Raw genomic sequence first — 24,600 nt, 5'->3', positions numbered from 1 at the left:
TTTCCGGTAGCTTTATTTTGCGGTCAGTCGCTACTGCAAAGATAAACTCTAAAATCATGTCCAAAATACGAAAGCGGGAAGATCGCGTTAAGCTACAAAGAGCAGAAGGTGGGAACACTCACCACTGCTGTGTCCCGCTGTGCACTGCTGGGGGCAGGTTTAACAAGATGTTAAGTTTCCACTGCTTTCCCAAGGATCCTGAATTGCGCGCACAATGGCTGATGGAAATCAGAAGGCACGGCTTCACAGTTACGACCAGCTCTAGAGTGTGTAGTCGGCATTTTGAGACTGGAGACATCTTCGTGTCTTCCTCTGGGAAGCGTTGTCTGCAGCCGAAAGTTGTTCCGTCGTTATTCCACTGGAATAATTTTTCGAAAAAAACGGAGCGACCTGGAGTTTTGGAGCACCGCGTTAAATATGAAACCATATCAGGGGAGCTCGACGAGCTCAGGCTGCAGCTCGGGTCTTATCAGTCGATTCAGGGACTGCAGCGATTTGCCACATCACCTGATGACATTCGGGACTATACAAGGTAAGAAATCCTGAAGCTTTCAACTAGTGACCCATTGCTTTATAACATTACCACACAAATGTACATTTTAACACGAGGCTGAAGTTGGTTTGCGTTTGTAGCTTCCGATTAGGGAAATGGATAAAGAGCAACTTATTCTCTACTCTAAGCATGTTTGATCTGCTGCAGAGCAAAAACTACACAACCCTGACATTTCAAACCTGTACTCGATTATTCCACACTAATAGCAGAACAAAAGCACAACAAAACAACGATTTTATGAAACCTTTCTGTGATTTGTGAAACTTCAATAAAGGCAGATTTCAGCACTTTCTTTGAACTTGCTTTAAATGATTCCGCATCTCAAATTTCAAATTCTGATCACCTTAAAGCAGACGAAAAACATTGGATTACATGAAATACACTTAACCAAATTAACCCAATCAGTTAACGATATTAACTATCAACAATAACACAAACCATCAGCTGTTGATTGAAGTAACCTCAGATCTCTGGTCCAGGGAATACAGCTTAAATCCATTAAGAGCAGATAATATAAAGCAAAAGGGCTGCTAACTTTGACTATATATTAAAATATTGACCAAAACACCAACTGCATATTCTCTTATAATCCTGGCCACTGCTTTCCCCCCTCTCTGTACTGCTTTCTTAACCTGGATTAATATTGTGTTTCTTTGCTTTCTGCACAGCTTTTAAGACCAATTTCCAATGATCTCATTCATAGATTTAATTCATTGCATTAATGCAAAACAAAACAAAACAAAAAACCTAAACAATGCAGTGCCCCCTACTGTCACACAATGTGTAATTTAATATCTCAGAGGAGTTTAACTTAATGTCCTCTCTATGAAGGTATCTACACAGGATGCAGGTCAGATGCACAGTAGCTGGAAGTGAGAACAACTGAAAAACCCCCCACAAAGTTTAAAGTTGCAAGAACAGCTAATAAAGCAAAATTGGGCAGTAGTGTGAGATCTGTTCTACTGTGGTCCAGATGCATGAAAATGTATTAAATGAACCTTTATTTAAACATTTCACAAATCCCATATGTGGTTTTAATTGTTCTGCTCTTAGTGTAGAATAATCGAGTTCAAGTCAATGAACATCATCTACAGATATATAAATGGTAAATGCCCAAGACATCTCGAGATATGTAAATTGCCGCATGATTCATCCATGTGGTTAACTTGTTTTGGAAAACCCGACCATAATATCGCGAATATCACTCAGGAAACGAAGTGCTCTACAGGAGTTTCCCCACCGGAAGTAGCAAATGCTAAGGCGCACAGTCTATTAGAACCGTTAAAGGTTAAAAAAGTGAGGTTAATATTACAGATTTGTTGAAATTAACAAATTTGTAAATTAACATGACTTAAAACATTCAACTCGTTAAGAAAACAAGGTGAAGTATCTTAAAGTTTTATCATTGTTATTTTTCTTGTATGTGAGACACCTTTGAATGTCCAGTCATTGATGATTTTCTACAAAAATCAACAAAAAAGAATGAAAGATTAATGTGAAATGGGATTTTGTTTTCTCTCTTTTCAGGGACCCAGCAGCCGAGGATGCACAGGTACGGGTGTAATTTATAAAATGTGGCTTTTGCAATACCCCCAAAATGACAATAATAATGTTAATATACACAATCACTGAAATATGCTATGTTAAGAAATAAGTGGACCCCTAAAAGAGGTCAGCTAAACAGAACTCCTTCAAAATAATGCTTAGCAAAATCCTATCATAACTCAACAAACTCCCCAAATGAGAGACAGCTGAGCCTATCCGGTTGTTCAGTCTGACGTCACTGGCTGTGTCTGGGCCTAAACTCCTGCAGGTCCATATATCAAACGATCACTGTGGCATTACTGAGAGTTGAAAAAACTGTCTAAAGTCTTTCATCTTTAATAAAATGATCAGCGTTCTTCTCTACCAGGTGTAACAATTGAGTTTAACATCCAGGCATCCATGAAAACGGAATTTATGACATTTAACGGAGTTAGAAGTTAGCAGGAAGTTAGCTCGCTAGCTTCCATCTAAATACAATATAGCATGTCCTGACTGCAGGGGTTTAGAAACAAATTCAAAAATCCATTTGGTATCCTTGTTGGTCTTCAGACAACAATTCTGACGGCTTAAGAACCAAATGGGACAGGCAAAAAAAAAAAAAAAAGAAACAAATTCAAACGTACAGCTCTGCTATCACTTCCAACATAAATGAAGACAGAAAACTAAACAGCAGTGACGTTTGTAGGGTTACTGAAGTTTGGCTAGCTGGTATATAATGATGTGCTACGTGACCGCTAGCGACACAGCTATGTTAGCATAATATAAACAAGCTAACTTTTTTTCCACTCGATAAAAGTTAACGTGAGTGTTCTCGGTGGTCAGGAACAAATGAAATCACATGGCAGGATGCTGTAAAAGGACTAAACTTCAGCCAGGAGAACAAGTGAGATAATCCATCCACAATACGAGGTTAGTTATTGATATACTGCTGCATGGGCTGTGCTGTAGTTACATCGTAAGGTTTTAAAAACTGAGCTTAAATAAATGATTAGCGGAAATAAAAGCCGAGGGAGGTCAACGGTGATCAGTGACTGTTTTTAGGAGCTTTTTGAGATTAAATAGAAGAAAATACAAAACATTAAACATGTTAACAACACAAAAGCCATATTAAACGCAGACTACTTTAGGCCCGGAAGTAGGATTCGTCACGTCATCACTAAACAACCGGATAGAGACACTGAGAAAACCATTTTAAATACTAAAGGGAAAACCACAGGGACAACAACTAAGCGTAATACAAATAATAATAATCCTAATTTCCCCCATGTGGTCACAACACATGGTTAACTTCACTTGGCTGGCCTCTGTGTGTACTGTGTTGCATAAATCAAAATAAAGAGAAACCTGAAGTGAAATCAGGTATAAATAAAATGTGGTAGTCTGAGTGTCAGGAGGAAAGCGCTGATCAGGAGCAGGATTTCTTTGGTAATATTCACATATACAGTTTTTCCTTTTTTTTTTTCTTAAAAGGAACCCCGACTATTATGTCAAGTTACTCTAAATATGTTACAAATTATCTCCACTACATAAACATGGTTGAAAATAACTAAAATGTTTTCGTTATTCATTAAATCTTTGTTGTTTAAAACCATTTTGAAGCCTTGGGAGCGGCCATGTTTTTGTGCACGCAATGCATTCTGGGACGATGATGTATATTGGTTGTGGGCAGGCGCTTTCGTTCAGCTAGCCTGTTGTTGCAGGAAAGGAGCTACTATGCCGCATTGTGCAGCTTTCGGTTGTAATTTCCAGTCGAAGGGCAACAAAGGAACAGATGTAAGTCTGCACAGCTTTCCTCATGAGAAAACAAGAAGAAAGCAATGGGAAAATGCCTGCGGTCGAGTACAACTCCCCAAAGACCCGCGGCTGTGCTCTCGCCATTTTAGCCCTGATGTATGGGCTCAAAATGTGGTCATAAATATTTTGTACTTGTAAATCAGTTTTGTACTTGTAAATCAGGATTTGTATGTGTAAAAAAGATTTGTGCGTGCGTAAAAAAGATTTGTGTGTGTAAAAAGAATTTGTGCGTGCGTAAAAAAGATTTGTGTGTGTAAAAAGAATTTGTGCGTGCGTAAAAAAGATTTGTGTGTGTAAAAAGAATTTGTGTGTGCGTAAAAAAGATTTGTATGTGTAAAAAAGATTTGTATGTGGACTTAGCCAAAAACCCCCTTGCAAGTTACAAGTACGAATTTTGACCCTATTTTTCTTCCTGTCATCTGATTGGTCAATGTCATGTCAATCACAAATGTAACAATCCAATCAGAGAACAGATGGGTTTGGCTGTCGGAGGTGCACTTTTTTGAACTGCAGGTCCTTGAAGGGTAATACAGTATGAAGCTGGAGGATCTCTATATAAATATCCGATAGCAGCTAGGTCCCCTAACTTTCAGTAGCTGTTGAAAGGATAAAGTTGTGGTATGTCAGTGGTTAGAAATACCATTATTACTTTAGGATTAGTTTAACACAAAGTCAGGGCTGACCCGGGACCATTGCTGTGAGTCACAGTGCGCAGCATAAAGGTCCTTTCACATCGGACGCAGGATGTGCTGCTAATGCTAACTAAAAGCAAAGGATCCAGAATTTGTTGCGCTGGCTGCTGAGCTCTGTGGGTTTTTGCAGCAGCTCTACCTGTACTAGATGCACCTGCTCCTTGTCGTTTCTATCTCTGACTTTATGTCCTCTACAACAGTTTCTGGGTTTTTTGCTAGTTCTTCAAATGTTCAATAAAAACATGTATGCTAATTCATAACGAAGAAAGCTTTGTAATGAAGACTGTCATTTCCAAAACACTCCCCCCCCCCCCCCGCGGTCCGCAGCGCTGTTGAAAAGGCTGTGGAAGTCCCTGTATAAAGCAGGTAGACCTGTGACACAAAAATCACCAAACTCGGACGACCACAGACTGTTTTCCTTCGTGGTGATGAAGGAAAACGCTGGGTTGGCATGTAAAAGGGCATTTATTCCCTTCAAGGACCTGCAGTTCAAAAAAGTACCCCTCCGACAGCCAAACCCATCTGTTCTCTGATTGGATTGTTACATTTGTGATTGACATGACATTGACCAATCAGATGACAGGAAGAAAAATAGGGTCAAAATTCGTACTTGTAACTTGCAGGGGTTTTTTTTGGCTAAGTCCACACACAAATTCTTTTTACACATACAAATCTTTTTTACACACACACAAATCTTTTTTACACACACACAAATCTTTTTTACACATACAAATCTTTTTTACACACACACAAATCTTTTTTACGCACGCACAAATCTTTTTTACACATACAAATCCTGATTTACAAGTACAAAATATTTATGACCACATTTTGAGCCCATACTGATGCGTTTGAGGCATTTAGTCGACCACGGTTGATAAAAGAGCTCACAGGTGCACCTGGTTATAAGCGAAGACTAAAACCAAATACAGTCCCGACAGTTTTTCGCTATGAGGAGACCACGGGTCTGGGAAAAGCGAGTGAAAACCGCGCTAAGAAACGCATAAGACCAGAGATGCTAAACAGTTTCCGGGATGGTGGTAAACAACAACCCGCTTCTACAGTAGCCAACATGTGCGTGGATGATGGTGACCAATCAGACACTGTGTCAGTTATGGAGGAGACAAGCAATGAAGCAGCTGAAGCTACTAAAGTATCCGTAAGTGTTCAGTGTTCTTCAAGTGAAACTGATGCATCAACCCAGACTGAGATAAGTCCGATATAGCAGTACAATTTTTGTCCTTTATTGTCAAAAAATAACAATACAGCGCTTATTTTACATGTCAACAAAAAATTGTATACATGTATAAGTGGCTAAGAACAAAGCAGTCGTCGAACAAAGAACATTTAAAGAATATTATAGGTCAGAAATACCATAAAGCAGCATAAAAGTACAGCAAGATGACCTATCATATAAAAGTAAAAACAAAAGTACGCACATACAATATAGCTCAATTGAAAAGCTGCATCAAAAATTCAAGTAATGTGTGAGCTTTAAGTTACACTTGTCTAATGAAGTCTTACACGCAGGACTTCATTTTTAAAGCCAACAAAAATCAGAGTAATTTTCAAGAAGCGACATTTGTGAATTGGAAATTTTGCAACTATAAATAAGTTATATTTTTTGTTTTCTGTTTGTAGGCCAAATCTAATTACTTGAAAGGTTAGAGAAGGGCAGTCAATGTTTTTAGAGGTTAACCAGTACTGAAAATCATCCCCAAAAGATCTGAAACTTTCACATGAATAAAAAAGATGCTGTAGTTTCAATATCATTATTGCAGAAAGTGCATGCGTTTGTATCTATATTTAATTTCCTGTGAAGATAGTCATTGGACAGATATATGGCATTTACAATTTTAAAGTGATTTTCTTTTGCTTTAGGTGGACTTGAAAAAGAAAGATATTTAGTCAAAAACTTTGAATAATAATCTGTAAACATATATTTTATTTTTAGTTGTGAAGGGAAAAATTGTTTGGTGAAAATTGTCATTAAAAATTTATTTCTGCATGCCTTTCCTTTAAATTGGCGTTTAAGAATAATAATACTGTGATCTGTCAACAGGACAGCTGAGATAGAAACATGTGAAACAGATCTATATAGTAAAGTCGAGCCCAACCACAGATCTCGTCTGGACATATTATTTCCATTTGGTTGAATCCAAGAGAATTGAGTAACTCCAGGGTTTTTCTCTCTCCATATATCACTTAAATTGTTTGAATCATTGAACTCTGTCAGAATTGGATTCCACTGATTAATACTGTATCTGGGAGGATCTCTATCCTGCCATTCGTTAGGAACAAGATTAAAGTCGACGCCTAGTAATGCATGGTCTGTGTGGTATAAAAGTTTATACTCGGAAAGGACATCTGTTATTTTTTCCAGCATGAGCTTATTTAGAGTTATAGAGGAAAACCCATAAACATTTACTAGAATCACAAAAGAACCATCAATATTCAATACAACTGCCAGCCAGTGTCCTGAAACATCAGCCTGAAAAGTTACGACCTTCCCTGGACATCGGTAGAAATGGAGAGCTACTCCAGCAGAGTGGTTGGATCAGTGGCTGAAGAGGATTTTTTTCACCCCATCGATTTGACCAGAAGGCGGCATCAGCGTCACTTGAATGAGTTTCTTCTCATTCAAGTGATGCTTGAATGACATAATAAGGTGCAATTAGCTTTTAGCCCTTTGATAAACATAAGCATTGTTTTTCTTTAAACGTTGTCCCTGAGACCTTTAACATTCAACGAAACAATGGATAAACATGTGCGTAGCATTAAAAATAAATAAAAATAGATTGCAAATATCAAGAATATCAAACTTGAATAGAAAAAGAGAAAAAGTTAGTTTACTTTCCTGTTTAGAGAAAGGTGAAAGAACAGCGGTGCTGGCATCTATGCCATTCAAAACTGTCAAACGTCCCTCTTTATGCAGAGTTCAAAGAACAAACAAGAGTGAACACTTTTCAACCATCTGTCAGAACGTGACGGCCGTTAATATAACCGACAGCTCCTCTGTAGTAAGCCTTCTTCCCCGCATTTCTGGCTTGTAAAATTTTCACCCAGACCTTCTCCCTCTCCACACGATCCTCCTTCGTCAGGTCCTCGGCAAAATGGAATTTTGCACTCTCACAAAGCCGAACATTTTTGGACTTCTTCCATATTCCGTCTCGGTGTAGGCGCTTTGTGAACTGAATTATGACTTGGCGATTTCTGCCCTCTTCCTTTCTTCCAATGCGATGCACAGTGTCCATATTATCTGACCATTCTGGGGCGACCTTGGCGAGAATTTTGATCACCTCTTTTCTGATATCTTCGCCCATGCCTTCTTTCATTCCTTTGATCCTTAGATTCCACCTTCGTGAATACCGGTCTCGCTCTCTTGCCTTTTCTTCGAGTTCGTCAACTTCCCTCCGTACGGTTGAGGTTTCCTTCTCCAAACCCGCGATTTTGGAGATTTTTTTGGGGGGGGGTGTTGAAAACGATGTGCTGGGAGTCCGCTGTTCTCGCCGGCTCTAGTAATCCTCGACCTCCCGGTCTGCTATGGAGCTGGCGGGTCACAGACGTCTCCGAAAACGTCGGAGCACTTTTGGAAATATATGATATCTTGATAAATCGAGCAGATATTTGAAGTTTACACAGCTACGTTCTTGTTTGAAAATAACCTAAAAGTTTATTTTGTGACCCAGAAAGAGTAATATTTAAACGTTTTTAGCCGTGCTCGCCCGCCATTGCTGCGTTTGAGGTTGGACGAAATGCATTCTGGGATATTTAGCTGTACCAAGTCCACACAAGTCACCACCGCTGCATGCTCGATAAAACAGGCGGAGCGAGAACACATCCGGGACTTTTTCGCGTTCTCGGCTTGATGCGTACTTTGAATTGGAACAGTACTTGGTCTCCGACTGATGACGTATCACGAGTGTACGAGAACGCAAGTACGCATTTTGAGACAGGCCCACTGTGGAGCGCTACATTGGGCGGAAACACGTGACTCCATAGTTGAACACAGTTATGTTGCATGAGCCAGGAGGTCGAGGCTCACTAACTGTGATTAATATTTACAGTAAGTTTTATATAGATAAGCACAATTGCTACATTTATGAAAACACAAGCGTAATCTCTCTATTAATAAAAATAGTACACATGTATGGTCTGAATAAAAACAAACAGGTGAGATGTTAGAACACTTTTATTTTTATTTAAGTAGACACTGAAAACTTACAATAGACAGCTGCTGGGGTTTGGAAGTATTTAAAATATAATCATTTTTGGAGCAGTCAGGATTTCCATGCGTTAGCATGCTGTTTTTGCTCCCAGTGAAAATGATTCCTCTTGAGTTTTTAGTGTATTTAATTCAGAGTCAGCTGTTTAAATAAAAACAGAACATTTTACATCAGGGGATATGACGGGTGGAATTCAAAATACATTCACAGCTCTCTAAGTGAGATTTCAGTGTTAAATAAAACTGTCCAGTTATGAAGCTGAACCTTAATCTCAGCCAAACTGACTCAGGAACAAATAAAACACTAAATTAAACACAACATTAAAATTTAGAAGTTACCTAAGAGACTTAAATATCATGTTTAACCTGAGTAGCGAAAGACCGCGGGCGGTTTAAAAATGATATGCTGGGATTTCACTCATCTCGCCAGCTGTAGTGATCGTTGAACTCCTGGTCAGCTATTGCTGGTGGGTAACAGATGTCTCAGAAAACAGAGTACTTTTGCAAATATGTGATGTCTGGATAAATCAAGCAGCTATTTGAAGTTCATATAGCTACATTCTTGCCTGAAAATATCTCTTAACAGCAGAGTGTTACAAGAGATCATGACTACTGCTCAGTCCCTGAGCCATCAGCATCAGCTGCAGAAGACCTGTCCAAAGATGTGGAGAGTCTGAGGAAGGAAATACAGGAGTTACGTGTCCAGCGAAAGTTTGGGTTACAGCGGTTTGCTGGCTCTGACACTGACATCCAATTCTATACCAGGTACATCGAAGTTAAAGTTCAAGTGTTTCCAGTCTTCATGTAAACAACATAGATATTTACTTTTTATCTGCTGATTGTATGTTTCATGTAGATGCACCAAATAGCCTCCTAATCAGACTATCTTAATGTTAGGTAGCATACCGTTATCATATTTGTCACAATTTACATTATTTTTATTTCAATGTGTGATGTTAATTAATGATTGACACAATGTTTGTCTCTCTTGTGAATAGATTTCCAAGCTATAATCATTTGATGGCATTCTGGGTTTTGATTGAGCCTTGCATCTATAAAATGATCCAGGCTTCAAGAGCCAAGTCAGCTGCCACCACGGACGAAGAAGTGTTGACACCTGCAAGCACACAAATGGTAGGCTATGGCTTTGTTGGTAGTTGGAACTAGAGGTGCGATGTTATTGTATTTATGTAGATCCTAAAGGACTCAGCATCCTTTGCATACTTACACCTGTGTACTACAGCACCTCATTGTTTTCCCCAAGGTACTGTTGTGTTCATGACATGGGGGGAAAAAAATAAAGATGAACTTTTGCGAGATCGCACAAATGTTTTGGCCGCATCCTTCGGACATTTGTGACCTCCTCTGGTATCTGCTCCCTCCTCTGTAAGAGAGAAAAGAAAAACACTTCCCCGCCTAGCCTTGATTATTTCTTGATTATTTAATTCTGTCCCACTGCTACTTGCAGACATATTATTTGGCCCTCTGAACCAGAGAATATCCCTGTAATCATTATCATGTGTGTGTGAGCATGTTGCAAGCAACCCTCTGCACTCTACATCATTCCTACAATATGAGTCCGGACAGTCACGTTGAACTTAGCTTTTGACCTTCAAGAGACGGAGTGCCAACTCATATGAGGACGTTTGCAGTGTGTATATAAAGATAATAAAAAGAACTATTTTGTAGAAAAATTAAAAATTTATGATATGCATAACCATTACAACAACCAATTACATTGACAACGTAGCATTTTATTCTATTGTACACAGTGTCTTATTCTTATTATATTATTATTCTTATCCTATCCCATTGTTTTTCTGAATTTTTGCCACTTTCTGTTGTAACTCAACAAATTTCCCACGTGTGGGACTAATAAGGGTCTATCCTGTCTTATCTTACAAAACATTTAGCCAAGAAAAGGATGATCTTACTAGTTCATAGCTTTAGGAGTAACATTTTCCCTTTTGTTTTAACCTTTCAGAGGCAGCTGCTCCAGCCAGTCGACGAGTTCTTTCTTTTCCTGGTTTTCCTGTCTGTTGGTCTGAAGGAGAGGGACCTGGCTCATCAATTCAACACACACCAGTCCACAGTGAGCCGCATCATTGCAACATGGACAAGTTTTCTTGCCACTGCACTGGGGTCTCAGTGCATCTGGCTTACACGTGCAGAAGTGCAAGCTTACCTCCCTAAGGAATTCAAAGATTTCTCAGACACCCAGGTGATCCTTGACTGTACAGAGCTGAGGTGTCAGACACCATCCTCACCACTTCTCCAGAGTGAAACGTACTCTTCATACAAATCCCACTGCACGATGAAAGCCCTGGTTGGCATAGCTCCACATGGTCCAGTCACATTCATCTCTGATCTGTACGCAGGTTCGGTTAGTGACAAGGAACTATTCAAACAATCAGGCATTGCTGAGAAGTTGACTGAAGACATGGCAGTGATGGTAGATAAGGGCTTCCTGATCAACGATTGTTGTAAATGCAAAGTGTACCGCCCACCTTTTCTATCCAAGCAGAAGAAGAACCAGGTTAAGGAGACACAGGCCACAGTCAGACTCAGGCTACATGTGGAGCGAGTCATTAGGAGGATCAAACAGAACAAACTTTTTGATGGCATCATCACCATGTCACCTGTTTACAATATCAGCCAACTGTTTGCAGTAGCATGTATGCTGTCAAATTACCAGAACACAGCATTAGTCAAAAAACAGGTTAAGTGAGACGAGATGAAGTTGTCCCAAGGAACCAGTGCCAGTAACTTGTGCTAGGCATGGAGCTTTAAATACTTACTATGTAAATAAGTTCTGCAAATATTCAATGTTTTAATGTTTTTGATACCGTTGCTAAAATAAGAGTTTATTGGTTTCACACAACAGTAAAATGTTTTTTTCAAAAATTCATTAAATGTTCTGCAAATAAAATATCACTTTGTTCAATCCAGCCTGAAGGATCTGTTTTTTTTTTGCTATTGTTTTCACTGTTCATTTGTCAAACACTGGTATTTTGACCCATATATATACATATATATGCATATATGTAAAAAAAGAAATAGTCGGCTTATACACAACTGTATCCATGTATGTTCTTTGCACTAGGTAGTCCTTCGGTGCCCACACAACAAAGTCACACCATTGCATCCGACTGATGAGCAGTTGTCTTTGCAGAATAGGCTCTTTTTTTTTAGTTTACCACATTCCATCTGCACATATTTGCAGTCAATAAAGTTTTGTACATTGGGACATTTGAATTTCACGAGGCCAATCTGGGGGTTTTCATTGGGGTCAAAAACAACACCATCAGGAGCTGCAGCAAAGCCAGGGGGCAATGGGGTGAATGACCAGACCACAGGATGAGTAGTTAACATTCATTAGCCTACTACACTCTGCTGCTATTGCAGGCTCCATCTCAGTACCTCTCCTCATGTCTGCTGTCTGCCTTGTTCCCTTCATTATACACTCTGCTAGTGACTCTGCTGAGCTCTGGCCTCTGATGTGACACACCTCCCGAAACCAAGAGGCAGTCACTCTGGGCCTGTGGAGTCAGAGAAAGAGCTTTGCTCATGTGGAGCTTCCTCTATTTTGTGAGCCATTTCCAGAGTTACAGACAAGGTTCTGTGATGCAGACGCTCCCCCTCTGAGCCCACAAACACGAGGCGAACAGGATCATAGTTCAGTGTTATGGTTACTGACCTCTACAGGCTTAGTGCTTCCCTCTGTATTAAAACAAAAGTAACCATCCTCGATAACTGTAATACTTTAGATGGTGTATGTTTGCAGTATTAACTTGATGTATATTTGCTTCTGATCACTCAAACACATGTTGATTAAACTATCTGACCAGTCAAATTAGGTGTGATAAAGCAGAGAGGAGTAACACAATGTTTGAATTTGACGTTAGCCAACGTTTTTTTTGTCTTTTAATTTCTGTTTTCTTACCCTCATAGTTGTGTATCTGTGATGCAGCATATAACGTAAATCCTTTATCTAATTTTCTGGCAGTTGTTCAATTTTGGGAGCTTGTAGGCAGCGGGTGTAGAACGTCGCCACTGTTTAACCACTGCGGAAACAGTGGGGCAGGGCTGAGTATAATGCAGAAGTGATTGTGCAAGTGGCTGCTGTTACAACCAAATTTCCCCTTGTGGGACAGTTAAAGGATTATTCTAAGTAGGACTACACACTGGTGGGACCATTTTAGATGGTTCATGTTTTATAATTACAGTGATGCACATTGCTATAAGAATATGTTTATTTCTCTAACACTATTTTAACCAAGTAGTTAGAGGATACTACATCCCATTCTTCATATGTTTAAACATGTCAGAGGTTTATTTTTAGACAGAGTTGGTTATGTCAGCAAATAAAAACAAAAAGTAGTCCCCATCCCCACGTTTGAACTATAGATTATTAAATTTACAGGGTGTAAGTTAAGGCAACACAAAACTTTTGCCACATGTGGAACCGTGAATAAAAATGAAGATGCACAAACTATTTTCAAGAATAGACTGCGTGACGGTGGTATGTGTTCTACTGCAGGTTTTAGACAGACAGACTCCCACGCCTCACCCTCCCCTCCTCAGAGACATTGCTTCAGACATTGACCCCCAACACATCTTCCACCTCTCCCCCCTTCACCCTCACCCTCCCCAATCCAGTCTCAACGACCACCCCCACCCTCCCCATTCCAGACCCAACGACCACCACCGTCCTCTCCAATCCAGACTCAATGACCTCCATCACACCTCTCACCCCCCTTTCCTCCTCCCTGAAACTCAGACTACACACTGAGGATGTGAGCCGACTATTTCAGAAACAGAAGCCCAGGAAAGGCCCCGGACCAGACGGTGTCTCACCCTCCTGCCTCAAAACCTGTGCTGAACAGCTGGCTCCCATCTTTACTCGCATCTTCAACAGATCTCTGGAGCTGTGCGAAGTTCCCTCCTGCTTCAAACGCTCCACCATCATCCCTGTTCCCAAGAAACCCACCATCACAGGACTGAATGACTACAGACCTGTCGCCTTGACGTCTGTGGTCATGAAATCCTTCGAACGACTGGTGTTAGCCCATCTGAAGGACATTACAGGCCACCAGTTGGAGCCTCTGCAGTTTGCCTACCGGGCAAACAGGTCGGTGGATGATGCAGTGAACATGGGGCTGCATTACGTTCTGCAACACCTCGACCGCCCTGGAATTTATGCCAGGATCCTGTTTGTGGACTTTAGTTCGGCTTTTAACACCATCATTCCTGAACTTCTCTTCTCCAAACTCTCCCAGCTCAGCGTGTCACCAGCTACCTGTCAGTGGATCACCAGCTTCCTGACAGAGAGAAAGCAGCAAGTGAGGCTGGGGGAGATCACCTCTGAAACTCGGTCCCTCAGTATTGGAGCCCCTCAAAGATGTGTCCTCTCACCACTACTGTTCTCCCTCTACACTAATGACTGCACCTCCAAGAACTCGGCTGTTAAACTCCTAAAGTTTGCAGACGACACCACCGTCATTGGCCTCATTCAGGATGGTGATGAGTCTGCATACCGGCAGGAAGTTGAGCGGCTGGTACTCTGGTGCAGTCAGCACAATCTGGAGCTGAACACTCTTAAAACTGTAGAGATGACAGTGGACTTCAGGAGATGTCCCTCAACTCTGCTCTCCCTCATATCAGACAGCCCAGTGTCGTGTTATGGAAATTTTAACAATAACCTGCAACAGACCCAGTGAGCTTGATTTGAAGTGGGTTTAATGAACACATTGCAATGTGGAGAGAGCATCCCAGTGAAACACCAGGACCATCTCTGAATTGTGGCCACCGCAGTTACATCTTATATACAGAGACAGACAAAGAACATTCCTCAAACTCTTACATGTTGGCCCCTCTCACGGGGGGGGGCTATACCTCCTCCCGTACAGAGAGAATTATGACCTTGTTTTCTGCTTAGCCTTCACCTAAGGATTTACATCCATGATAAGCAGAAGGAGCCTCACTATCTGTTTAACGTCTCCCATTACAATGGCCTCACTGTGTTAACTTTCCACATGCATGTAAAGTCGTGGCAGGAGTGCTCTTACTATAGTAAAGTGAGAAAGTGATATTACTATAACTAATGTGATATAATTAAATATGTGATTAATATATGAGAAAAGAAATCTGCCACAACAGTCGACTGTGAAGATCTTCAAGTTCCTGGGTACCACCATCTCCCAGGACCTGAAGTGGGAGACCAACATCAACTCCATCCTCAAAAAAACCCAGCAGAGGATGTACTTCCTGAGACAACTGGGGAAGTACAGTCTTCCACAGGAGCTGCTAATCCAGTTCTACACTGCAGTCATTGAGTCTCTCCTTTGCTCCTCCATCACAGTCTGGTATGGTGCAGCCACTAAACAGGAGCAGACTGCAGCGGACTGTACGGGCAGCAGAAAGGATCATCGGCGCCCCCCTGCCCTCCATCCAGGATCTGTACCTCTCAAGAACCAGGAAACGGGCAGGGAAAATCATCACAGACCCCTCACACCCTGGACACAGACTTTTTGATCTGCTGCAGACCAGGACCACCCGACACAGGAACAGTTTCTTTCCCCTCGCCATCTCCCTCCTAAACAGTTGAACTGTCACACTGCTCCCACTGCCAGACTGCAACTGCACCTTATGTACATTCTGTAGTATTCATTCCACCTCATTTCATTTCTGTATGAAATGTGTGTGAGATTTACATTGCTGTGCTTGAGAGCCACCATCTACCGGAATTAATTAATTAAATGTGTTTATTTAATTAATTCTTTTCCATTTTTATTTATTATTTCCTATTTTAATTAATTATTGCCACATTTACTTAGTTATTTAATCATGTATTTAATTAATTCATTATGGCAGTCCTGGCGTTCCATAAGATGAAGCCTCGTGATGAACTGAAGCTTTCCATCACACTGGTCGACTCATGGTTCAAAGCATTGTGATGATTCATTTGCTCTACTGCGCCATCAAGTGGATTCAAGTGAAACAGTCTCTTTGACTATACTGATGTGATGTGTAAACCTCTAAACTGAATAAATGAATTGTTTTTATGGTTATTTATCCCGAATATTGTCTCAGTATGTCTGATACAAAAGAGAAAGTGGAAACTATCAGGACAGAGTTTTGGTGTGATTGTGTAACTGTGTAATCATGTTTATGTACATCTGGATAATCACACAAACTGTGTGGCGCTTCACTTTTTAATAAACTAAAAGACAGAAATCAGATTATAGGATCTGTAGTGTTGTTTATTTATATTATGGTACTTATCTTTTGTGATATTTATTACTGTGTGCATGCTTTAGTAGGAGATTAAATAAAAAAAGCTCAAGTAACTATGTAGCACGTACTAATCCAATTCCACAACACAGTGTGATGGGGAATCCGCTGTGTTTTGCTGCCCATTTTATTTCGAATCAGGCGCGAACCGGCGAGACAGTTCCTGAATCAGTCACGTGGTACGGACTGCCCGCGAGGCCTCGAACGTCACTGCATACGTAATCAAAGCGAGCCTCGATACGTGCTTCACAAAAACTCCCCTGACACACGCTTAGACGCACAGGACACATCACTATCCTACAGGACTTTGGCGCGTGATGTCACGCGGGTGGGCGTGGGAAGGCTTTTGGGCTGATGCGCCATATTTCGGGGCTCAAACGAAAGAGGAGCGAAAGCACAGACATCAGCCATGGTTCGTAACTGCTGTGTGATCGGCTGTAGTGTTCGATCGCACGACCGGCAAGGGAATAAGCTTGGGAATGGTTTATCTTTTCATTCTTTCCCCACCTGGAAGCAACATGAGGGAGCTCATATAGCGGAACTTACCAAAAAAAGGCGTCTAGCCTGGATAGCAGCCGTGGGACGAGTTGATCTCCAGTTCTCTTCCATCTCCAAATATCTGTTGGTGTGCTCCCGACATTTTCACTCCGGTAAGTTCTATATATGTTCACATCACTCTTTATAGCTTAATAATTTTATTGTTGATGCGCTCGGAGGTTATACAATCCGAACAAACATCGTATTGAGTGACTTTGCAGACACACGTGCTATGTAAAGATTCGCTAATTCTTTCGCACCACTGTAGGGAAGCCTGCCTATGAAATGGATCAAACAAATCCAGACTGGGTACCAACGCTACACATGAACTCCGAAAAAAGACGACGAACGCAAGGACAACAACAAAGAGCACTAGTCGGAGGTAAACACCACCCCCACCCCCAATCCCTAATTCAAAAAATTGCTCTTAGTGTCCGGCAATCACCACGTAAAGTTTTGAGGGTTCATACGGCCTTAATGTGAAAACCGCTGAAAATTCCCCTTGTGTGCATGGAGGACACAAATGGGTTTAAAGTAATATCTTGCTCGATTATCAATGTAGTAGTTTGCATCTACTTTACAATTATGGACACATAATATGACAACGAGATATTTGCAGTTCATTGATAAATGTATAACATTAATTGTGGTGGGGGCTGGACAATAACACTAAGTGCAATACTCCTTTCTGGCATCGTTGTATTTTTACTCAGTTGTACACAGCAAAATCTCCAGTGTTAAATTAACACTACAGAGTGTCTATATGTGTCCACACTGTTGAGTGTTAAATGAACACTTTTGACAGTGTTGTATTTTTAAAAGTAACCTAGTCAGTTTTCAAGATTTACAATGAATAAAACTGAGCAGTGCTGATTTTCTAACATTGGAATATTTCTAACATTTTGAGTTATTTTCCAGTGTTCAGAAAATCAGCACTGCTCAGTTCCAGCCGTCGTATTCCGCTTGTGCAGCGATCATTTTGTATGAAAATGTCAAGTTACCAAATATAAGCTTTCTAACATAAGTGTTTTCATTATTTACTAGACTATCGTTGCAGCTATGTGGACATAAAGCTCACATAGCTGCATGCATAGTGGGCTTTATGTCGTGCTTTCTTAGTTAGCAAGCTCTAAAGTAGAAATACTGAAATGTTTATGTTTATTTTGTAGGCAGAAAGGCAGAGAAGGCATCTGCAGAGGAGATAAGAAGAAAAATGAGACTGGATGTGTTCAACAGAAGACAGACAGCAAAGCTAAAACGGATAGCACAAATCAAGCTATCTGCAGAAGACATCCCTCCAAGGTGAATATATCAAAGTCTTTCTCTGGGTGTGACTTAATACCAAGGAGTGCTGTCAAGTAAGCATATTGAGGCTGGGTGAGGTGAGACTAACGCTACATGATAGTGAAACTGTGTTACTTTAACCCTGCTTTAGGTGGTGGAAAACTAAAAAAAAAAAAACCTACAATAAACACATAGAAATGATTTTAACTTTAAAACTGTTTTTAAAAAGTTCTTCTAATTCTTGGAGCTGTTTAAACCCTTAGCACATAATGCACTCTTTATTAATCACATTTTCACCCACTGTGCATTTATACACCTCTCTGAATTGAATCATTAGTTATTATTAATCTTGCCACAGCGTGCCTTTTGTTCTGTCTTCCTCGCCTCCCCACCCTCTTGATTCTGACTGTTATAAGGGAGTGTTTCCTTCCCCACTGTCACCAAAAACATGGCCCATTTTCTACAAAAATCAACAAAAAAGAATGAACATGGTTTTGTTTTCTCTCTTATCAGGGACCCAGCAGCCAAGGATGCAGGACCAACAACCCTTGATGGTCGAAGGCGGCTTATTAAAGGTGCTGTCCCGACACTTTTTCAGTGGAATAATTATAAAGTTGAACCACCGCGGAGTAGTGTTTGGGAGAGAACGGAGCGACCCCCTGAACTAGTTCATCCTGGGGATCAAGGTCAGCACAGTGTTACAACAGATCATGACTACTGCTCATTTCCTGAGCCATCAGCAGAAGACCTGTCCAAAGACCTGGAGAGTCTGAAGAAGGAAATACAGGAGTTACGTGTCCAGCGAGAGTTTGGGTTACAGCGGTTTGCTGGTTCCGACACTGACATCCAGTTCTATACCAGGTACACCCAAGTTCTATTCAAGCTAACTGTATATAATATATATACAGTTAGCTCATACCAATGTCACCATCAGTTAAATTTCAAGTGTTTCCAGTCTTCATGTAAACAACATCAATATTTACTTTTTGTCTGCTGATTGTATGTTTCATGTAGATGCACCAAATAGCGTCTTAATCAGACATTAATTAATTTCAATGTGTGATGTTAATTGATGATTGACACGATGTTTGTCTCTCTTGTGAATAGATTTCCAAGCTATAATCATTTGATGGCATTCTGGGTTTTGATTGAGCCTTGCATCTATGAAATGATCCAGGCTTCAGGAGCCAAGTCAGCTGCCAACACGGACGAAGAAGTGTTGACACCTGCACGCACACAAACGGTAGGCTATGGCTTTGTTGGTAGTTGGAACTAGAGGTGCAATGTTATTGTATTTATGTAGCGTAATTTTTGGGCTACAAGCAACTACTTTTTGCACAAGCTTTGAACCCTTTCAGTCAGGTGCGGCTTTTCTATGGATTGTTCATGATTTTTGTGATATCGTAAGAGGATTTGTTTTGGTTTGTTCCGCTGTTGTACGGCACTACATTGGCTGGTAGAAGGGCATGTGATCAGACACACAGTATTGGGGGACAAGAGTCGTATGTTGGTCACATGTCCGTCCACCAGGCAACGCAGTGCTGTACGAAGTAGCGCGAAAAACAAACTTGATTAGCAAGAGGAGTATTACAGGAGCAAAGGAAGCTTTCATTCACAAACCCTCAGTATGGCAAACAAAAGAAATGCATGTGATGCAGCTTTCAAATTAAAGGCAGTCGATTTGGCTCTCAGCGAGGGGAAGTAGAGCTGCTGCACGTACCCTTGGTATAAACGAATCAATGGTGAGACGTTGGAGACGCCAGCGTGACGAACTGGCTCAGTCCAAAAAGACGAGAGCTTTCACAGGAAATAAGAGCAGATGGCCCAAATGTATTGAAGACTGGGTGAACACACAGAGAGCAAATGGGCGAGGTGTTTCAACTGTGCAGATCCGACTGAAAACAGTCGCCAACGGAAAAACGAAAAGGACTGTCCATCAGGGCGCGGACGACTGTGTGTCAGCAACTCCCTCCCGACTATGCAGAGAAAATAACAAACTTGCGCAAATTCACACAACGAAAGATAAACGAATATTCCATCGGAGCAGACGAGATCATAAACATGGATGAAGTGCCGTTGACATTTGACCCGCCCCTTAGTAGGACTGTTAACAAGTCCTACTAAGACTTGTCCTACAACTCATATGAGGACGTTTGCAGTGTGTATATAAAGATAATAAAAACAACTTTATTTAGTAGAAAAATAATAAAATTCAACTCTGACAGTACAGTATGGTGTGCATAACCATTACAGCAATCTTACAAAACATTTAGCCAAGAAAAGGATGATCTTACTAGTTCATAGCTTTAGGAGTAACATTTTCCCTTTTGTTTTAACCTTTCAGAGGCAGCTGCTCCAGCCAATCGACGAGTTCTTTCTTTTCCTGGTTTTCCTGTCTGTTGGTCTGAAGGAGAGGGACCTGGCTCATCAATTCAACACACACCAGTCCACAGTGAGCCGCATCATTGCAACATGGACAAGTTTTCTTGCCACTGCACTGGGGTCTCAGTGCATCTGGCTTACACGTGCAGAAGTGCAAGCTTACCTCCCTAAGGAATTCAAAGATTTCTCAGACACCCAGGTGATCCTTGACTGTACAGAGCTGAGGTGTCAGACACCATCCTCACCACTTCTCCAGAGTGAAACGTACTCTTCATACAAATCCCACTGCACGATGAAAGCCCTGGTTGGCATAGCTCCACATGGTCCAGTCACATTCATCTCTGATCTGTACGCAGGTTCGGTTAGTGACAACAAACTATTCAAACAGTCAGGCATTGCTGAGAAGTTGACTGAAGACATGGCAGTGATGGTAGATAAGGGCTTCCTGATCACAGATTGTTGTAAATGCAAAGTGTACCGCCCACCTTTTCTATCCAAGCAGAAGAAGAACCAGGTTAAGGAGACACAGGCCACAGTCAGACTCAGGGTACATGTGGAGCGAGTCATTAGGAGGATCAAACAGAACAAACTTTTTGATGGCATCATCACCATGTCACCTGTTTACAATATCAGCCAACTGTTTGCAGTAGCATGTATGCTGTCAAATTACCAGAACACAGCATTAGTCAAAAAACAGGTTAAGTGAGACGAGATGGACTTTTCCCAAGACACCAGTGCAAGTAACTTGTGCTAGGCATGGAGCTTTAAATACTATGTAAATAAGTTCTGCAAACATTCAATGTTATAATGTTTTTGATACCGTTGCTAAAATAAGAGTTTTCTGGTTTCACACAACAGTAAAATATTTTTTAAAAATTCATGAAAAGTTTTGCAAATAAAATATCACTTTGTTCAATCCAGCCTGAAGGATCTGTTTTTCTTTTTGCTGTTGCTTTCACTGTTCATTTTTCAAACACGGCTATTTTGACTCATATATATGTAGAAAAAGAAATAGCTGGCTTATGCACAACTGTATCCATGTATATTCTTTGCACTAGGTAGTCCTTCGGCGCATACACAATTTAAGCTACGGTCACACTGCAGGTCTTAATGCTCAATTCTGATTTTTTTTTTTTTCAAACACATTTCACTCAAATGAGACTCAAAACAGATTAGGTAAAAACACAGGAAACATTAGCCACCATCTAGTTTCCTGTGTTCCTGTGCAGCAGTATCAGTTCTGTTACAAGTGAAGTATGGTAGTCCATTCTCCCTGCAGCACAGACTACACTGCCCATGAGGCCACATGCTTTAGGTCGATACCTGTGACACTCTGCCTTCATATTAAATCATTTTGGAATAAATTTTAAAAAATCTTTCTTCACGTCATTATGCGGCCTTAAGTAGAGGTGACATGGGTCGTGTGACTGAGACCCAGGTAATTCCACCGGTGTGGAATAACCAAAGAGAGGGCATAGCCTCTGATAATCTCTCATTCTTTCTTATCCAATCCAACTTTATTTATAGAGCACTTTAAAAACAACATGGTTGTCAAAAGTACTTTCCAGTAAAAAACTGTGATAGAAGTTAAAACCAATTAAAATGACAAAGAATAATAATTAATAAATAATAATAAATAATAAATATTAAAATAAAGATAAAAATGAATCAGTAAAATGATTAAAATAGATAATAAAATATACAGTCAATAACAGTCATTACTAAACTGCAACATCGTCCAAGTGACTATCGGTAAAAAAAACTACAACCAACAGGTGGCAGCACACCCCCTTTCTCCTCAGTAATACCCCACGATAACTTTAAGGCCTGTTTCTGTTTGCTCAGTTTTTAAAAACAAAACTCAAATACAGATTTAACAGCCTCCAAATGTTCTGCTGCTGCTCTCTCAGTGCTGATGAAACAGGTGTCGTGTATGACAGCCAGTAGAGTTTGTTGTCTGTTTTTACTTGATTTCTGTCTCTGTGTTCAGAAACAGGAGATTCAGACTTTGGCCGTAGAAAGATCTCAGACACAGCGGTACAGAAGAAGGACGATGTGAATCTCGACTCTGTTGTTTATAACTTCTGTAGATAAAAAAACAAAACAAAACAGCAACAACAGCAAGCACAGCAGAAAGTAACAGGCCAAGTTTCAATCCAACAGATGCATCCTCTCCATGTCCTCCATCCTCTTTCCTTCCATCCTCCTTCCCTCCATCCTCTGTGTCTCCTCCTGTCTGACCTGCAGGTGAGAAACAGGTGTGAGGTGTCAGCTGTCAGGTAGGTGATGAGTGAAGAACAGAACAGAATCCATTTCCTCTTCAAACTGCTGTCAGACATTATCTACTGCACTCTGATCACATCACTCAGACCAGCTGCTTTCTACAAAGTCTCATCAACAACATCTTTAGAAACAAACATCAACAACCAGGAAGCAGCTTCACCTCTGATCACACACACACTCAACTCTACTCACTCACCTGGAGGATCAACAACACTCAGGTGGATGATGCTGATGGGGTTATTTTTCAAAACAGCTCTTTTTCCACGGTGTTTTCTTCTGTGTATGACACGACACTCGTATGTTCCAGTGTCATTAATCGTCACATTCTTCAGAATCAGAGACACGTCTCCATTCTTCATCTGTCTGTCCTGCAGATCCACCCGGTTCTTAAAAGATGGATGCTGGTTTTCTGGATCAAAACATCCATCCCGGTACAAAAGGACATATTCTGATCCCAGGTCAGCTCTGCTCCAATCTGCAACTATGATATTGTAGTTTGGAGCTCGACATGTCAGAATAACGTTCTGTCCAGCTGTGGTGTTTATGTCTGAAAGAGAGGAAACAAAATGGAAAGTTAACGACATCGACAGCATCGCTCACTTCTGGAGCAAAAACCACTGATTCCTGCAGAGCCACAGGCAGTACAGCTCACACAGGATGCTGAAATTTAACACAGTGAGGTTTTGTTAGTTTTGGCTCTGTCCCTCTTCGTGTGGACTGGCTTTAAAATAACTGCCTAGATTATCATCACATCATTTACAGGTCACTTCAGTGAGATTTAGATTTATTTTTCATGGGGAAAAAATCCTTCCCCAATTTAAGTGTAAACCTGACTTTTTCTTTTGCATTTGGATAAGAAAGCATAATATATTTTTGAGTCCAGGTTTGCACTTTAACTGGTGAAATGTGTGTTTGTTCCACAACAGCAGCCCAGGTCTGTTAGTGAGCTGTAAGGTTGGATCAAATTAAAAAAAAAAAAAAAAGTAATGTAAATGCAGGCCAGTGTCACTAAACAAACATTGCTGTTGGTGTTAATGCGTTTCTGTGACATAAAAAGTGGGCTCTTTCTCTTAGATGCCATTTATCAACTCAATACACACATCTTGTGCAATCATCCACTCCATTCATCACAAGTAAACACGGGTAAGTGTCTGCTCAATAAGAGGTGATGCAGCATTGTTTTGTCGCAAAAAAACGAAAAAAGCCTTATCTTTTATCTTTATAGGTACGGATACAGATCACAAAAGCTTACATGCCTTTTAACCAGAACACTGATTCAAACATTTACACATCATAAAAGGATCAGTATGAAATTAAAATAGTTTATTTTCCACAGGCTGTGAGATTGCTTTGTGGGTTCGTAAATAAAAGTGTGTTTGAAAGTGTTGAGACGTGGCCAATTCTGTCATTCTGCGGTCACAGAGAGCTTTTATATTAGGAATTTACAGGATGACCTAACAGACGATCTAGAGTGAGAGAGCTGCAATTGATGTGTCAGTGCAGAAATTGCGTTTGTGTGTCAAGCACATAGAGGGAAACACGTATCGCATGGCCAATACAGATGTGTCATTCTGGGGGAAGTGTGTTTCTTAGAAAATGCAGCTTTAAACTTATTTCCATTTACATGCTGACCGGAGGAATGTGCATTCCACTAAAATGAACATTTTTTCAGGTCTGGGATCATTTTTTACTTGTAACATCAAAAAGATCAGTGTTTGTCCTTTAGTGTTAAATATCCTTTATGAACCCTCTCTAGAGAAATTCAGGGGTTCCAGCAGGCAGATTTACACAAAAGCAACGAATTTAAAATAAAAAGACGAGAAATAAGGGACTGTACAGGGCAAATTTACAACGTAAGAGAAAAAATACTGTACATTTGTTAAAAATAGCACACTCGGATTGAAAGAAATGTGCAACTGAGTAAGATATTTTTTTGTTTTAAGAAGTGCTTCTTCTTGTCAGATTCACAGAAGTTAACGTCACAGGATGCTGAGTGCTTGCACTTACAACAA

At 40.6% G+C, this 24,600-nt stretch overlaps 2 protein-coding genes across 3 annotated transcripts; both read left to right on the top strand.

The window, feature by feature from the left end:
* Positions 1-32: 32 nt before the first annotated feature.
* LOC109194435 (uncharacterized) lies at positions 33-11,734 on the top strand. Of its 2 annotated transcripts, none has more exons than XM_019356930.2 (5): positions 33-532; positions 2,081-2,105; positions 9,399-9,574; positions 9,808-9,943; positions 10,794-11,734. In XM_019356930.2, the coding sequence occupies exons 1-5, from the start codon at positions 57-59 to the stop codon at positions 11,535-11,537; spliced, it is 1,557 nt and encodes a 518-aa protein (XP_019212475.1). In that variant the 5' UTR covers positions 33-56; the 3' UTR covers positions 11,538-11,734. The 2 variants fall into 2 exon arrangements, with proteins under 2 accessions (XP_019212475.1, XP_019212474.1); XM_019356929.2 differs by having other exon boundaries at positions 9,396-9,574; positions 10,794-11,733.
* A 4,514-nt stretch (positions 11,735-16,248) lies between these two features.
* On the top strand, positions 16,249-21,219 carry LOC109201328 (uncharacterized). Its single transcript, XM_019356928.2, has 6 exons — positions 16,249-16,752; positions 16,908-17,021; positions 17,809-17,941; positions 18,437-18,784; positions 19,031-19,166; positions 20,268-21,219. Exons 1-6 carry the CDS (start codon positions 16,512-16,514, stop codon positions 21,009-21,011), a joined length of 1,716 nt encoding a protein of 571 aa, XP_019212473.1. The 5' UTR covers positions 16,249-16,511; the 3' UTR covers positions 21,012-21,219.
* The last annotated feature ends 3,381 nt before the right edge of the window (positions 21,220-24,600 follow it).

This window comes from Oreochromis niloticus, linkage group LG3, assembly GCF_001858045.2.
Source record: "Oreochromis niloticus isolate F11D_XX linkage group LG3, O_niloticus_UMD_NMBU, whole genome shotgun sequence".
NCBI lineage: Eukaryota > Metazoa > Chordata > Actinopteri > Cichliformes > Cichlidae > Oreochromis > Oreochromis niloticus.
The sequence above is the reverse complement of the archived record's forward strand: the minus strand, read 5'-3'. Positions and strand labels throughout refer to the sequence as shown.